A 15655-nucleotide genomic window follows, 5' to 3' on the forward strand; every position below is an offset into this window, starting at 1 on the left:
GAACAGAATTAGTAATATAAAGAGAACAGATCCCCCCCACATACACACAATGCCCTCGCCCCATGAGCGAGGTGAACCGCCGGTGAACCGCCTCACACCTCAACGTCCCATCTTAACGTTTGGTCACATTTTGGAAAGTTAAGACTGAACCTGCCATCCCCAGAAATCTGATTTAAAGACAAACCTTTTGAGTCTTGACATAACAGAGAATCAAAATATCCATACCAGAATAGTACTGGATGCTTGGCCAAGATGCTACTTCATACTTCAAGTATGCCATGTCGTTGTAGTACGCAATTGCTGATCCGAGTGGTCTCACTGTTGTTTTTAAAGCCATCTCTATCAGTACAAAAAAAATGAAATTCATTGAGTAAACTGAAATTAGATTAAAAAAAACAAACAATGGTAAGCAACCAAAACAGCATAGACAGTGACAGTTCTCTCAATACTTCTCTTGAAAGGTGAAAGGTCACATATTGCACAGTGGGATCACTAGTCTGACCAAACTATCTCCGTCAGCTCTTGTACTGGGCCTTGGACTGTTCTGCGAATCAGATTTCCACTATTGTTATTGTAGTTCCACATTGTGTAATAATGGCCCCGGAGGGGATGGCTGCCGTTTTACGGGCTACTAACCCATTGTTTTTTTTCCTTCTTCGCATTGTTTAATTCATTTGGTACATAATGTTACTGCTACCGTCTCTTATGACCGAAAAGAGCTTCTGGACATCAGAACAGCGATTCCTCACCTCGAACTGGACGAAGATTTTTTTCTTTAGTGAGTCTGACGCGAAGGATATACTGCTTTGTCAAGACAAGGCCCAAATCCACATCATCAGCGTGAAGAAAAGACGGAGGAAAAGGGGGATGGGTGCTTTGTAAGAATTTAAACCACCACTACCCTACTGGTCAATGTGCAATCATTGGAAAACAAACGGGATGATCTACGATTAAGACTATCCTACTAACGGGACATTAGTATGAAGTGCTTTGAAAGGCTGGTCATGGCACACAACACCATCATGCCGGAAACCCTAGACCCACTCCAACTCGCATAACGCGCAACCAGCTCCACAGATGACGCAATCTCAATCTAACTTCACACTGCCACTTACCACCTGGACAAAAGGAACACCTACGTGAGAATGCTGTTCATTGACTACAGCTCAGCGTTCAACACCATAGTGCCACAAAGCTCATCACTAAGCTAAGGACCCTGGGACTAAACACCTCCCCTGTCCATTTAAGACTGCGTGGCAAAGCACGACTCCAAGACCATCATTAAGTTTGCTGACGACACAAGTGGTAGGCCTGATCACCGACAAGACATCCTATAGGGAGGTGGTCAAAGATCTGGCAGTGTGGTACCAGGACAAAAACCTCTCCCTCATTGTGAGCAAGACAAAGGAGCTGATCGTGGACTATAGGAAAAAGAGGGCCGAACAGGCCCCCATTAACATCGACAGGGCTGAAGTGGAGCGGGTCGTTAGTTTCAAGTTCCTTGGTGTCCACATCACATAAGAACATTCATGGTCCAAACACACCAGGACAGTTGTGAAGAGCATGCCCCATTAAAAAATGTACAACCAGGAACAGATATAGCCCTTGGTTCTCTCCAGACCTGACTGCCCTTGACCAGCACAAAAACATCCTGTGGCGTTCTGCATTAGCATCGAACAGCCCCCGTGATATGCAACTTTTCAGGGAAGTTAGGAACAAATGTACACAGGCAGTTAGGAAAGCTAAGGCTAGCTTTTTCAAGCAGAAATTTGAATCCTGTAGCACAAACTCAAAGTTCTGGGACACTAAAGTCCATGGAGAATAAGAGCACCTCCTCCCAGCTGCCCACTGCACTGAGGCTTGGAAACTCTGTCACCACCGATAAATCCACTATAATTGAGAATTTCAATAAGCATTTTTCTACGGCTGGCCATGCTTTCCACCTGGCTACCCCTACCCCGATCAACAGCCCTCCACCCCCAAGAGCAACTCGCCCAAACCTCCCCCACTTCTCCTTCACCCAAATCCAGATAGCTGATGTTCTGAAAGAGCGGCAAAATCTGGACCCCTACAAATCAGCCGGGCTAGACAACCTGGACCCTCTTTCTAAAATTATCTGCTGAAATTGTTGCAACCCCTATTACTAGCCTGTTCAACCTCTTTCGTATCGTCTGAGATTCCCATAGATTGGAAAGCTGCTGCGGTCATCCCCCTCTTCAAAGGGGGAGACACTCTAGACCCAAACTGCTACAGAACTATATCTATCTATTCTACCCTGCCTTTCTAAGGTCTTCGAAAGCCAAGTTAACAAACAGATTACCGACGATTTCGAATCCCACCGTACCTTCTCCGCTATACAATCTGGTTTCAGAGCTGGTCATGGGTGCACCTCAGCCACGCTCAAGGTCCTAAACGCCATCGATAAAAGACATTACTGTGCAGCCGTATTCATCGACCTGGCTAAGGCTTTCGACTCTGTCAATCACAACAGTCTTATTGGCAGACTCAACAGCATTGGTTTCTCAAACGATTGCCTTGCCTGGTTCACCAACTACTTCTCTGGTAGAGTTCAGTGTGTCAAATCGGAGGGCCTGTTGTCCGGACCTCTGCCAGTCTCGAGCCGACTCTCTTCTCTGTATACATCAATGATGTCGCTCTTGCTGCTGGTAATTATTTGATCCACCTCTACACAGACGACACCATTCTGTATACCTCTGGCCCTTCTTTGGAAACTGTTTTAACTAACCTCCAGACCAGCTTCAATGACATACAACTCTCCTTCCGTGGCCTCCAACTGCTCTTAAATGCAAGTAAAACTAAATGCATGCTCTTCAACCGATCGCTGCCCGCATCACTACTCTGGACGGTTCTGACTTACAATATGTGGACAACTACAAATACCTAGGTGTCTGGTTAGACTGTAAACTCTCCTTCCAGACTCACATCAAACATCTCCAATCCAAAATTAAATCTAGAACCGGCTTCCTATTTCGCAACAAAGCATCCTTCACTCATGCTGCCAAACATACCCTCGTAAAACTGACCATTCTACCGATCCTTGACTTCGGCGATGTCATCTACAAAATAGCCTCCAACACTCTACTCAACAAATTGGATGCAGTCTATCACAGTGCCATCCGTTTTGTCACCAAAGCCCCATATACCACCACTGCGACCTGTACGCTTTCGTTGGCTGGCCCTCGCTTCATCCTCGTCGCCAAACCCACAGGCTCCAGGTCATCTACAAGTCTCTGCTAGGTAAAGCCCCGCCTTATCTCAGCTCACTGGTCACCATAGCAGCAGCCACCCGTAGCACGCGCTCCAGCAGGTATATCTCACTGGTCACCCCCAAAGTCAATTCTTCATTTGGCCGCCTCACTTTCCAGTTCTCTGCTGCCAATGACTGGAACGAACTGCAAAAATCACTAAAGCTGGAGACTCTTACATCCCTCACTAGCTTTAAGCACCAGCTGTCAGAGCAGCTCACAGATCACTGCACCTGTACATAGCTCATCTGTAAGTAGCCCATCCAAAAATACATGTATTTATCTTGCTCCTTTGCACCCCAGTATCTCTACTTGCACATTCATCTTCTGCACATCTACCATTCCAGTGTTTAATTGCTATATTGTAATTACTTCGCCACCATGGCCTATTTATTGCCTTACCTCTCTTATCCTACCTCATTTGCACATGTATATAGATTTTTCTACTGTATTGATTGTATGTTTGTTTATTCCATGTGTAACTCTGTGTTGTTGTATGTGTCGAACTGCTTTGCTTTATCTTGGCCAGGTCGCAGTTGCAAATGAGAACTTGTTCTCAACTAGCCTACCTGGTTAAATAAAGGTAACATTTAAAAAAAAAAAAAAAAAATTTTTAAACAAGGCAATGACAACACATTTTCACCCTCAGGAGACTGAAAAGATTTGGCATGGGTCCCCAGATTCTCAAAAAGTTATACAGCTGCACCAGAGAGCATCCTGACCGGTTGCATCACCGCTTGTTATGGTAACTGCTCAGCATCTGACTAAGGCGCTATTGGGTAGTGTGTACGGCCCAGTACATCACTGGTGCCAACTTCCTGACATCCAGGACCTTTATACTAGGTATGTCAGAGGAAGGCCCCAAAAATTGTCAGACTCCAGTCACCCAAGTCAGACTGTTCTCTCTGCTACTGCATGGCAAGCCGTACCGCAGCGCCAAGTCTAGTACCTAAAGGCTCCTTAACAGCTTCTACCCCCAAGCCATAAGACTGCTGAACAAATGGCCACCTGTACTATTTACATTGACCCCCCCCCCCCCTCTGTTTTTACACTGCTGCTACTCTGTTTATCATCTATGCATAGTCACTTTACAAATGACCTCAACTAACCTGTATCCCCGCACATTGACTTGGTACCGGTACCACCTGTATACAGCTTTGTTATTGTTATGTCATTTTCGTGTGTTACTTTCAGATTTTTTTTTTTACTATAGTTTATTTAGTAAATATTTTCTTATCTATTTCTTGAACTGCATAGTTGGTTAAGGGCTTGTAAGTAAGCATTTCACAGTAAGGTCCACACCTGTTGTATTCTGCGCATGCGACAAATACAATTTGATTTGATTGTGTCCGTGGTTCTAAGTGAAGTGGATTACTACATGTAACCCTCTTACATTAACCGTCTTAATTCCTTCCATACAAAGCAGTATCACCTTGCCTCATACAACTCAGACCAGGTCACATCCCCTACCTCAAAACATAAGACAGCGCAACACTCATTGAGATGCACAGTATTCTAATTCTATATCGCCACCATAGAACATCATACCAACCTGAAACCAACAAAGGTGATTGTCATTTTGCATAGGCATCTCACTCCATCCATCCCTTCCGTCTCTCTCTAGTCTGGTTCTAATGTCTCAAAGCTCCAGAATTTGTACAATGTAGGTTAGAAACCTCTTGGATCAGGCCTATGAAACACTACCAAAGGCCTCCTACAAATACCGATTTTATTAACTTGAGAGTCTCTATAAAACTGTTGTGCTGTGACATTGTCAGTTAAAGCCATCCCATTTCCTTCCTCTTATAGAAAGCCTTTTTAGGTCCATGCCATGTTGACCAATAAATTCCTCTTCTCTACATCGGAATAAATTAGCCATTGGCTAATTTGCTTAAACAAGCAAAAAAAGTATTACCGTTGAGCAACATTATGGAAACACTAGCAGCACTTACTTTGCTTGGTGATTGAATAGTACTTACCAGCGGAATAGCAGTGCAGAACAGATTTTCAGACCTGCAGTACTTTGTACTAAATATGATGGTCCGTCAAATGAAGTACTTTCAGAAAACTCCCAATCACTTCCATGCAGAATATCCAATAAATCAATGCAGTTCCCAAAGAGTATTTTAAGTGAAACACTCCCAGTCACTTCATTAGTCATTACATGCATTTATTTGAGAGAGAGAGGAACAAAAAGAGTTGCCATACATATCTGTGATTACCAGCACATTTCAATTAATTTAACAAATAATTAAAAATGACAAAAGAAATTAAGCATTACAAATAGTGAGGGCTGCACAGCAATGACGATTTGGGTTGAAAAACAACCTGGTTGACCAGGGGAGACGGAACAGAGGGATTGAAACAAGGGGCTCTATTCAACCAAAACCTATATCCAGAGGATCCCGCAGTTGAGAAAAACCTGTATTCTTCTTGCACTGTAAGAAAGCACCTTTTTGCCTTACCCTGGAATCTTTTGGATACCAGTTGAATAGGGCCCTTGGTAGCTGGCCCATAGGTTCACAGTGTTGGGCATTCAGGGCTCACGTGTCCTCAGTGTTGTTGGGAAGTTCACTCAAACTTTCACCCACCTGTTTGTGTTCAAATCAATGTCCTCCTGGCCTACAAGAGTCTTAAGCAGTAGCTGCTGTTGAGTAATACAGTATATCTATATCTAGAAAGGAAAACACCAGCAGCCCCAGGTGGCCATAGCTTAACCGAGCACAGTAGTGTTTAAGATGTGAAGTCTCAAAACAGGGATAGTCTCTCAGTCGGTGTGTTATCAGAGTGATGCCAACCACCATTCACACTGCCCCTCCTTAGGAAAATGTCCTTTTCCTTTATTTTCATAACTGCACTCTCCCTCCCTATTGCCATAACCGTTGATCCTTCCACCCAGCAGTCTCATTTACCGCAGACCCCCCCCCACAAAAAAAACCTCTACGTAATAATTGCTCTAATTTGAATCTGAAATATACACCAAAGGGGGGAAATGTTTAAAAGCAAACCCCATGGAAAATAACTAATAAAAAGAGGGAGAGAAGGGGAGAACAATAAATCACAAAGTTAAAGGCTCATATAAAATAAATAGAAAAAGACTGATTTCTCCAAGCAGCAAAACAAAAGGAGATGAAATTTAAACCTAGTCGAGTCAAAGGCAACATTAATCCTGTGTTGAGCTGGGAAATGAGATGGCACAGTGTTGTACCAGCAGAAGACTGGAAGAAAGAGGGGAGGACACGAAAGACAAAGTCAGAACTACTTTTTCTTTATACTCCTATTGAGTGTCACACTACATTTAATCACTCTGGTCAGACAAACATGAAAATCCATCTGGAAAAGAATGTCTGATAACTGTCCGGTGGATGAAAAAAAGAAGGGTAGACTTACTCTGTAATGAACAGCATTACTCCATCAAGGCAGATATTTTGTCATCCAACACTTACAGAGGTTTCCAGAAGGCTTTAGATTAGAGTAACTCTGCTATCTGATCCCAAAATAAATTTTGACTGAGACAGCGCGTTTTTGGCAGATGACAGATGGTTTGGGTGTTCCAGAGCGTTGCTGGAGAGAGACGATTCCTGAGGGGGCCAAAGCGAACGGAGAGGAAGGAACAGAAAAGAAAGCGGTCACTTTGGCAGAGATCCCCTACGAGGTGGGGAGGACAAAAAACTAACAAGACAAATACCTTCTCCTGTCACGCCCTCCTTGGTTATAAAACCCTCTGTGCCTAACTGTCATTGTCAGAGAATGACACACTAAAAAGCCAGTGGGTCCTCTTGGCTGGGTCCCACACAGCTGTGCACATTCTCTTTCCTCCAGCAGAGGGCAATAGTAAGGTTGTCTCAGTGTGCACGCTCACGACACTATCAAGAACACAGGTCGGGGTGGAGCAGGGGGTGAGCAGTGTGTGTCCTGTGTCTTGGGTTAGAGCAGTGATTAAGCCCCTCCTTCCCTCTCTACCCCCCCAGCTCCCTGGTACCTGCATGAGTGTGGTTCCTGATTGACGGAATGTAGTGATAGGCAAAAGGTTAGTGTGATTCTCTTCCTTTCTTCTTGTTTTTTTATTACTTTCTTTAAAATATAATGTGTGTGCGTTTCGATTGAAGACGTAGTTAATTCCTTATGTGCTGTGATGAAGCTCAATGATTATTGTTTTGTGTCTTTTCTATTTTTTTGGTGTTTTACTTAGATGACAACTGGTCCTCTGTTGTCATAGAGGTGGTGGTGGTGAGTTGTGGGATTATGACAATGGAAGAAAAAAAATTGTAGGAGCAACAAGAGTCACCGAGACACAGACGATACGAGTCCTGTGTTCCTCTCTCCTACAGAACCACTGCAGAAAAAACAGAAAGGACCAACATTAGAGAACACATTGGCCGACCTACACTATATCAAATAACGACGTCTCATTTTGTGCGTTATCGCAAATGTGTCGTTGTAGTTAGTGTAGGTGTACCATGACAGGGCTATGGTGCGTCTCTCCCAGTCTCCAGGCTGGCCTCCAGCAAAAGCTCCTCCAGGTCCTGACCACAGCTCAGCTCTGCTGTCACACTCACTGCAGAATGCACACACACACACACTTTGTCAGACTTTGTGTGTGTCTGCAGGTGTACTATGTGTGTGTGTACTGTATGCATGTGTCGGTCACAACCCTGTTGTCACACTACAGACAGGGTGTTCCCTCAGAGCCTGTGACTCACCGTGCTCCATCACACAGCTGCCAGGCCCAGGCTTGGGGCCTTCGGGGTCCAGCAGGTGAAGGACAAACTCTGGCTTCAGGCCGTTGGGCAGGGCCGAGCCCACCACCTCCTCCACGCTCTCCCCCTCGTCTGTGGAGCTCTCGTCTGGGGACTCCTCTGCCTTGGGAGGGGAGCTACAGTCCACCTCCAGAGAAGTGTCTGTCTCGGCTGGAACAGGTGAGGGCTCGGCGGGAAGGGCGGTCTGTGATTGCCCCTCTGGTTGGAGAGGCTGCTGCTGTAGTTGCTCTAGAACAGGATGTTGTTGTTGCTGCTGTTCCACCTGCACAGGAAGTGCCTGTTGTGCTAGTTGCTGCTGCTCCTCCTCTGACAGATATAGTTCCTGTTCTGCTACACTCTCCGTGGCTCCCTGCTCAGAGGGATTCTCTGTCACCACCTGTCGGTGTGCCTGTGGAAGTGTCTCTGCCGGTTCCTGTTCTGGGGGCAGAAGCTCAGAGTCTGGCTGCACCGTTTCAGGCTGTGACTGGAGTGGTGCTGTTAGAAGCAGACCCCCCAGGGGCTTAGTGTTAGTCTGCGTCGCTAGCTGAGGCGCTAACGGTTGCTGAACTGTGTCACTAGCCTGTTCCGAACTCTGTTCCTGCTGTGGAAGCCGTTCTGACTGCATCTCATCTTCCTCCTCTGTGTTGGTTTGAGACTCTGCCTGTTCACAAAGTGTCTCTTCTACTGGGTCCTGACTCTCCTCCTCCTCTCCTTCCAGCACAGCTTCAGTGAACTGCTGCTCAACAGCAGACTGTTCTAGCTGGGGCTCTGTAGTCGTCTCTACCATCTGCTCTGTCTGTTGGGGTGATGCTAGGGATTGAATGGCTACATCTTCTGTAGGAAGGGACGGTGTGTGCGATGGCTGGGCTGCTGTTCCTGGGCTCTGCTCTGCCAGTACAGGTTGCGAACTGTCTAGAACGCCCTCGACTTCCTCCTCTGTGGGTTGGGTTAGGAGGTTGAATGGTAGTTCTAGCGTCTCAGACAGGTCATTAGGAGTCTCTACCAGGGCCTCCTCTGAAGAAGGTTCCTCTGGCGCAACAGGACTCTGCTCCGTCTGTTTAGGATCTATTGTCTGTGGTTCATCTAAACTCTGGACCAGCCCCTGTGTCAGTGGTGTGGTCTGGGGTTGTGTCTGTTCTGTCAGGCTCTGTCTCACCTCCTGTGTCAGTGGCGTGGTCTGGGGTTGTCTCTGTTCTGTCAGGCTCCGTCTCACCTCCTGTGTCAGTGGTGTGGTCTGGGGTTGTGTCTGTTCTGTCAGGCTCTGTCTCACCTCCTGTGTCAGTGGTGTGGTCTGGGGTTGTGTCTGTTCTGTCAGGCTCTGTCTCACCTCCTGTGTCAGTGGCGTGGTCTGGGGTTGTGTCTGTTCTGTTCTCACCTCCTTCTGTGAGGGTTGTGAAGGGGGCTGTGGTCGATGTGTGGTTTGCTTCACTAATGACACCAGTGGCTCCTTTGAGGCCTGGGGGTTGGACAGGCCAATCTTCCCCAGAATCTGCTGCTGGTCAGAGGGGCTCTCTACTCTGGTCACCATGAAGATCTTGTGGCCCCTCCCGGGGCTCGACACAGAGATACAGCGGCCCGGCGAAGGGGGCGTACCGGGGGAGCCCGTGGACTCCGTGATGGTGATCCCTGAAATGAAAGCCCCCGTAGCTGGTGGGGTAGAGGGGGCGGTTGGCATCTGTGAGGCACTGAGGGGGTGCTGGGTTGTCGCTGCCCGGAGTGAAGGGCCAGTGTGTTTGGGGACAGGGGAGACGGAGGGAGCTTTAGAGAGAACCACCTCTTCCTCCTCATCGTCGTCTGTGTCCGAGTCTGACTCCAACAGCAAAGGCAACACTATTCCCTCAGAGCGCACTGCTGATTGGCTGTCAGTCAGGCTCTCAGTGTCTTTTACTCCTTCCTCTCCTCCCTCACACTCACTGTCTTTCCCATCTTTTTCAACATGCTCGCCGGAATCAGCTCCGTCCTCCTCTTCGGTTCTGTCCTCGGTGGCGATCTCGGCCATGGAGGCCGAATGCATCTGCTGCTCGGTCTCCTCCTTCTCCTTGGCTAGGATGAAGTTCCGCTTGCAGCCGTTCTGGATCTCAGCCAGCAGGGAACGCTGTGTATCGATGAAGCTCTTCACCTGGGAGACAGAAGGGAGACAGAAGGAAAAAACAGAGGGATGAGCACTAGGAGATATCGGGGGTTTATACGTTGATGTTCCCCCATCTACGTCAACCCTACTCCCCCCCATTCCTAAAAATTCATTTCCCCTGGACAACACAATTCATCTTGACAATGTATTACAAAAAAGGCAAATTGCATACAGTTCCCCCTCCACTCTGTACTTCTCCCCCCCCCCCCCCACCTTCCCCCCTCTCTCACAGTCTCTTTCTTGGGCTCTCGGTCCAGATCGAGGCGTAGGAGGGAGGTGTTGACTTTGAGGGCCAGGGAGAGGGCCATGAGCCCCCCCGTCTTGATCTCGTTCTCCCTCAGGTCCAGACGCAGCAGCCGGGGACTCTCGGCGATGAACTCAGCCACCGCCACGGCACCTGACATACAGTACAGGGGGAGAGGTGGTGGTACAGGGCTCAGCTCAATGCCTTTTCACACGCTAACAGCTCCGTTTACATGCACAATGAGTTTTATTTTCAATCAAAATGATTGTAATAGCTGTAAATAGCAAAATAAGGACATATACCACATGCGCGCGCGCACACACACACACACACACACACACACACACCCACCCTCGCAGGACAGCTTGGTGGACGCCAGGCCCAGCCGGAGCACCGAGCGGTTGGAGATCAGCCCGTCCTTGAGCTTGTGGACCCCCTCGTTCCCCACAGAGTTATGGCCCAGATTTAGGGTCTCCAAACTCTGGGTACAGGGCTGGAGCGAGAGAGATAGGAACAGGGTTTACACATAGCATAGGACAGTGGACAGAAAATATACTGTGACGTACGAAGGAAAGTACAACACAGTACCACCAGATGGCTGTATCTATCACTTTGAAGATGTCTATACAGTTGAAGTCGGAAGTTTACATACACTTAGGTTGGAGTAATTAAAACTTGTTTTTCAACCAAAACTATAGTTTTGGCAAGTCAGTTAGGATATCTACTTTGTGCATGACACAATACATTTTTCCAACAATTGTTTACAGACAGATTATTTCACTTATAATTCACTGTATCACAATTCCAGTGGGTCAGAAGTTTACATACACTAAGTTGACTGCCTTGAAACAGCTTGGAAAGTTCCAGAAAATGATGTCATGGCTTTAGAAGCTTCTGATAGGCTAATTGACATCATTTGAGTCAATTGGATGTGTACCTATGGATGTATTTCAAGGCCTACCTTCAAACTCAGTGCCTCTTTGCTTGACATCATGGGAAAATCAAAAGAAATCAGCCAAGACCTCAGAATAAAAATTGTAGACCTCCACAAGTCCGGTTCATCCTTGGGAGCCATTTCCAAATGCCTGAAGGTACCACGTTCATCTGTACAAACAATAGTACGCAAGTATAAAAACCATGGGAACACGCAGCCGTCATAGTGCTCAGGAAGGAGACGCGTTCTGTCTCCTAGAGATGAACGTACTTTGGTGCGAAAAGTGCAAATCAATCCCAGAACAGCAAAGGACCTTGTGAAGATTCTGGAGGAAACAGGTACAAAAGTATCTATATCCACAGTAAAACGAGTCCTATATCGACATAACCTGAAAGGCCGCTCAGCAAGGAAGAAGCCACTGCTCCAAAACCACCATAAAAAAGTCAGACTACGGTTTGCAACTGCACATGGGGACAAAGATCGTACTTTTTGGAGAAATGTCCTCTGGTCTGATGAAACAAAAATAGAACTGTTTGGCCATAATGACCATCGTTATGTTTGGAGGAAAAAGGGGGAGGCTTGCAAGCCGAAGAACACCATCCTAACCGTGAAGCACGGGGGTGGCAGCATCATGTTGTGGGGGTGCTTTGCTGCAGGAGGGACTGGTGCACTTCACAAAATAGATGGCCTCATGAGGGAGGAAAATGATGTGGATATATTGAAGCAACATCAAGACATCAGTCAGGAAGTTAAAGCTTGGTCGCAAATGGGTCTTCCAAATGGACAATGACCCTAAGCATACTTCCAAAGTTGTGGCAAAATGGCTTAGGGACAACGAAGTCAAGGTATTGGAGTGGCCATCACAAAGCCCTGACCTCAATCCTATAGAACATTTCTGGGCAGAACTGAAAAAGTGTGTGTGAGCAAGGAGGCCTACAAACCTGACTCAGTTACGCCAGCTCTGTCAAGAGGAATGGGGCAAAATTCACCCAACTTATTGTGGGAAGCTTGTGGAAGGCTACCCGAAACGTTTGACCCAAGTTAAACAATTTAAAGGCAATGCTACCAAATACTAATTGAGTGTATATAAACTTCTGACCCACTGGGAATGTGATGAAAGAAATAATAGCAGAAATAAATCACTCTCTACTATTATTCTGACATTTCACATTCTTAAAATAAAGTGGTGATCCTAACTGACCTAAGACAGGGAATTTTTACTAAGATTCAATGTCAGGAATTGTGAAAAATTTTGTTTAAATGTATTTGGCTAAGGTGTATGTAAACTAGAGTCACATAGTTCAAGTAACAGACATCTCAACATCAACTGTTCAGTGGAGACTCCGTGAATCAGGCATTCATGGCCGAATTTCTGCAAAGAAACCACTACTAAAGGACATGAATAATAATAAGAGACTTGCTTGGGCATAGAAACATGAGCAATGGACATTAGACCGATGGAAATCTGTCCTTTGGTCTGACGAGTCCAAATGAGATTTTTGGTTCCAACCTGTGTGTCTTTGTGAGAGGAAGAGTAGATGAACGGATGATCTCTGCATTTGTGGTTCCCACTGTGAAGCATGGAAGCGGTGTGATGGTGCTTTGCTGGTGACACTGTCAGTGATTTATTAGAATTCAAGGCACCCTTAACCAGCATTGGCTTCCACAGCATTATGCAGCGATACACCATCCCATCTGGTTTGTGCTTAGTGGGACTATCATTTGTTTTTCAACAGGACAATGACCCAACACACCTCCAGAATGTGTAAGGGCTATTTGACCGAGAAGAAGAGTGATGAGTGCTGCATCAGATGACCTGGCTTGCACAAATCACCTGACCTCAACCTAATTGAGATGGTTTGGGATGAGTTGGACTGCAGGGTGAAAGAAAAGCAGCCAACAAGTGCTCAGCATATGTGGGAACTCATCCAAGACTGTTGGAAAAGCATTCCAGATGAAGCTGGTTGAGAGAATGCCAAGAGTGTGCAAAGCTGTCATCAAGGCAAGGGTGGCTACTTTGAAGAAGCTAAAATATAAAATATTTTGATTTGTTTAATACATGATTCCATATGTGTTATTTCATAATTTTGATGTCTTTACTATTATTCTACAATGTAGAAAACAGTAAAAATAAAGAAATTCCCTTGAATGTGTAGGTGTGTCAAAACTGTTGACTGGTACAGTATAGTAAAAACAATGTATTGTACATGGTGCCTACATGTACATGTGTCTCTCCCATTATGAGAGTGCAGTGGAGGCAGTCACAGACCTGCCAACTCTGTCCAACTTCTTAAGAGTACCAGACGAATTTCCAATTTGGCGCGCGCAACTCGCAAGTCTAGTGCAAAGACATTTTAGAAGCATTGCCTCTATAGCTAATATCGGACACTCACTCATTCTTCATCGGGCAGTCTTGTAAACTCCTGACTCCATTTAATGCCAAGACGTTTATATTTATTTTGGATTATACTTTTGTAATGCTTTTTGTAAACCTGGATCATAATTACAGTACCAGTCTATCAGGTTGCGTGATCCTCGTAACATTACGTGGAAAATACAACTAATGGGACGCAGAATTATATGTATATCAAACTCGCACAAATGCGACCAGCTATTTTTCAAATTTGCATTTCATTTCTTTCGCGAGTGAACTGCTGTCACTTTAGAGCCCACTGAATGTCCATCTTATGTTCGAAAAGGGATTTGTTCATGCGTTTACGTACAGCTGACAGTCGGCAAACTCAGCATCACAACAAACAGGAGGAGGGGCAGACACAGGGTAGCAACGTCAAATAATGATGTATTCATCTCAATGTCCATTGACACAAACTCCGTACATGTCTGTGTGTTGCAGCTCGAGAATCAGGATGTTAGATTTACTCAGTGGATTTATTTTTATTAAAATGTTTAAAAAACTACAAATAAATCAAGCCCTATTCATTTCTGCGTACTTTTAAATTGGATCTCGTACCTGCGTACATGGACAGAGAATTGCATAGTTGGTACGCAAAAAGCGCATGCTGGCAGGTCTGCAGTCATGGGATCTCTTGCATGAGTGTTAGAGGAATGTCCAGAGCGTGTCTTCTGCACCACTGGACCCAGTCCCTGATGGGAATGCTAGCTGACAGGCCTCTCCGAAGACCCGGAATCTCGTGTCTAATTTATAAGACAGTTCTTATTATTTGATTAATGGTGGTCGGACCCATCTATGTGAAGCTAGCCACAATAAGGATTAGCCACAATAGTGGACTTTGCGGTTAGCCTTCAAAATAAAAGTTTGGCATAAAAAAATTCTACCATTTGTATTCATTTGCATCACTGTCAATGGCATACTTTTATTTTGAAGGCAAAAATGCAAATTCCAGTATTGTGCATAATCCTAGCTTCACAACACATAACCCGATCTGGTCGAGCATCACTAGCCAGATGAAGCTTGCTGGCTGCTTTTAACGTTAGCTTTGGGCAACAGGGTTAAGTAGCTGGCTAGCTATTTATTTTCCTGAACTGAAGTTCAATTTCAATAGGCAAACAACAAGTGGCTACCTAGCTAATACTTACTCACAAGGATTCCTAAATCATTGCTAATAATAATGAAAATGACTGTAGTTTCTACTGGTCATTGTTTTCAGGCTGGTTGTATTTGTGCTAGCTAGGTACCAAGCTAAAGCTAACGTTAGCTACCCCAAAAGTTGCGGTCAAACAAATTATGCTTCATTACCAACGCGGTATTGTAAACGTCTCAGTCGTGACCGGTGTTTGCTTGTTTGCAGACTTTTTTGTACAGCTTTGAAAGTGCTACTGTAGATTTTTTGACATGCAAAGACCCAAACGGCGTTCCATAGTATGTATGTCGTGAAGCTAATAGCAGTGACGCTATTACTGTGCAACTCCGGTAGGGCAACATCTGAAAAATAGCGCACTTGGTAGTGTGTACCGGTGCTCGACCAGTCAGCGAAAGCAAACATCACCCACGACAGAGAACGGTTGATTGTCAAGGGCAATTCCTTTATCTTGGCTTTAATGGATTTCGCCTTCGAGTTGTCTCGCTGAAATGTTCTTACTCTTTCAAATGACTGCGCGACTTGCTGACTGCTCAATCCACACAGCAGATAGTGTGTGGGCTAGGTTAGGAATGCTGTGTTGCACGTGTAGCGCAAAATGTTATGCGGCGTTATTACGTCATGCACCTACGTTATATAGGTATGCACGGTAGCTTTGACATCGGTTTTTAACGTAGGCGTTAAACTAGACATCGGGCCAATACTGTTGTTGGCCTTTTTAGCTAATGTCCGCCGATATATCGTGCATCCCTAATCACAATATCTTCCACCCAGTCTGAAA

The 15655-nt window shown here is 45.6% G+C and overlaps 1 protein-coding gene across 2 annotated transcripts in view; it reads right to left on the bottom strand.

The window, feature by feature from the left end:
• Positions 1-5415: 5415 nt before the first annotated feature.
• The window catches only part of ppp1r37 (protein phosphatase 1, regulatory subunit 37), a 54186-nt gene continuing 43946 nt past the window's right edge, over positions 5416-15655 (bottom strand). The window contains exons 9-14 of one of the 2 annotated variants that reach the window (XM_029772387.1): positions 10732-10873; positions 10367-10533; positions 9336-10124; positions 7970-9278; positions 7726-7824; positions 5416-7602 (exon numbers count right to left, since the gene is read on the bottom strand). In XM_029772387.1, the coding sequence (XP_029628247.1) occupies positions 7736-7824; positions 7970-9278; positions 9336-10124; positions 10367-10533; positions 10732-10873 (2496 nt within the window). In that variant the 3' untranslated portion in view covers positions 5416-7602; positions 7726-7735. Of the gene's footprint in view, positions 7603-7725; positions 7825-7969; positions 10125-10366; positions 10534-10731; positions 10874-15655 lie in introns of both variants that reach the window. The other variant, XM_029772386.1, reaches the window with a different exon arrangement.

The sequence above is a fragment of the Salmo trutta genome, chromosome 13, assembly GCF_901001165.1.
Source record: "Salmo trutta chromosome 13, fSalTru1.1, whole genome shotgun sequence".
NCBI lineage: Eukaryota > Metazoa > Chordata > Actinopteri > Salmoniformes > Salmonidae > Salmo > Salmo trutta.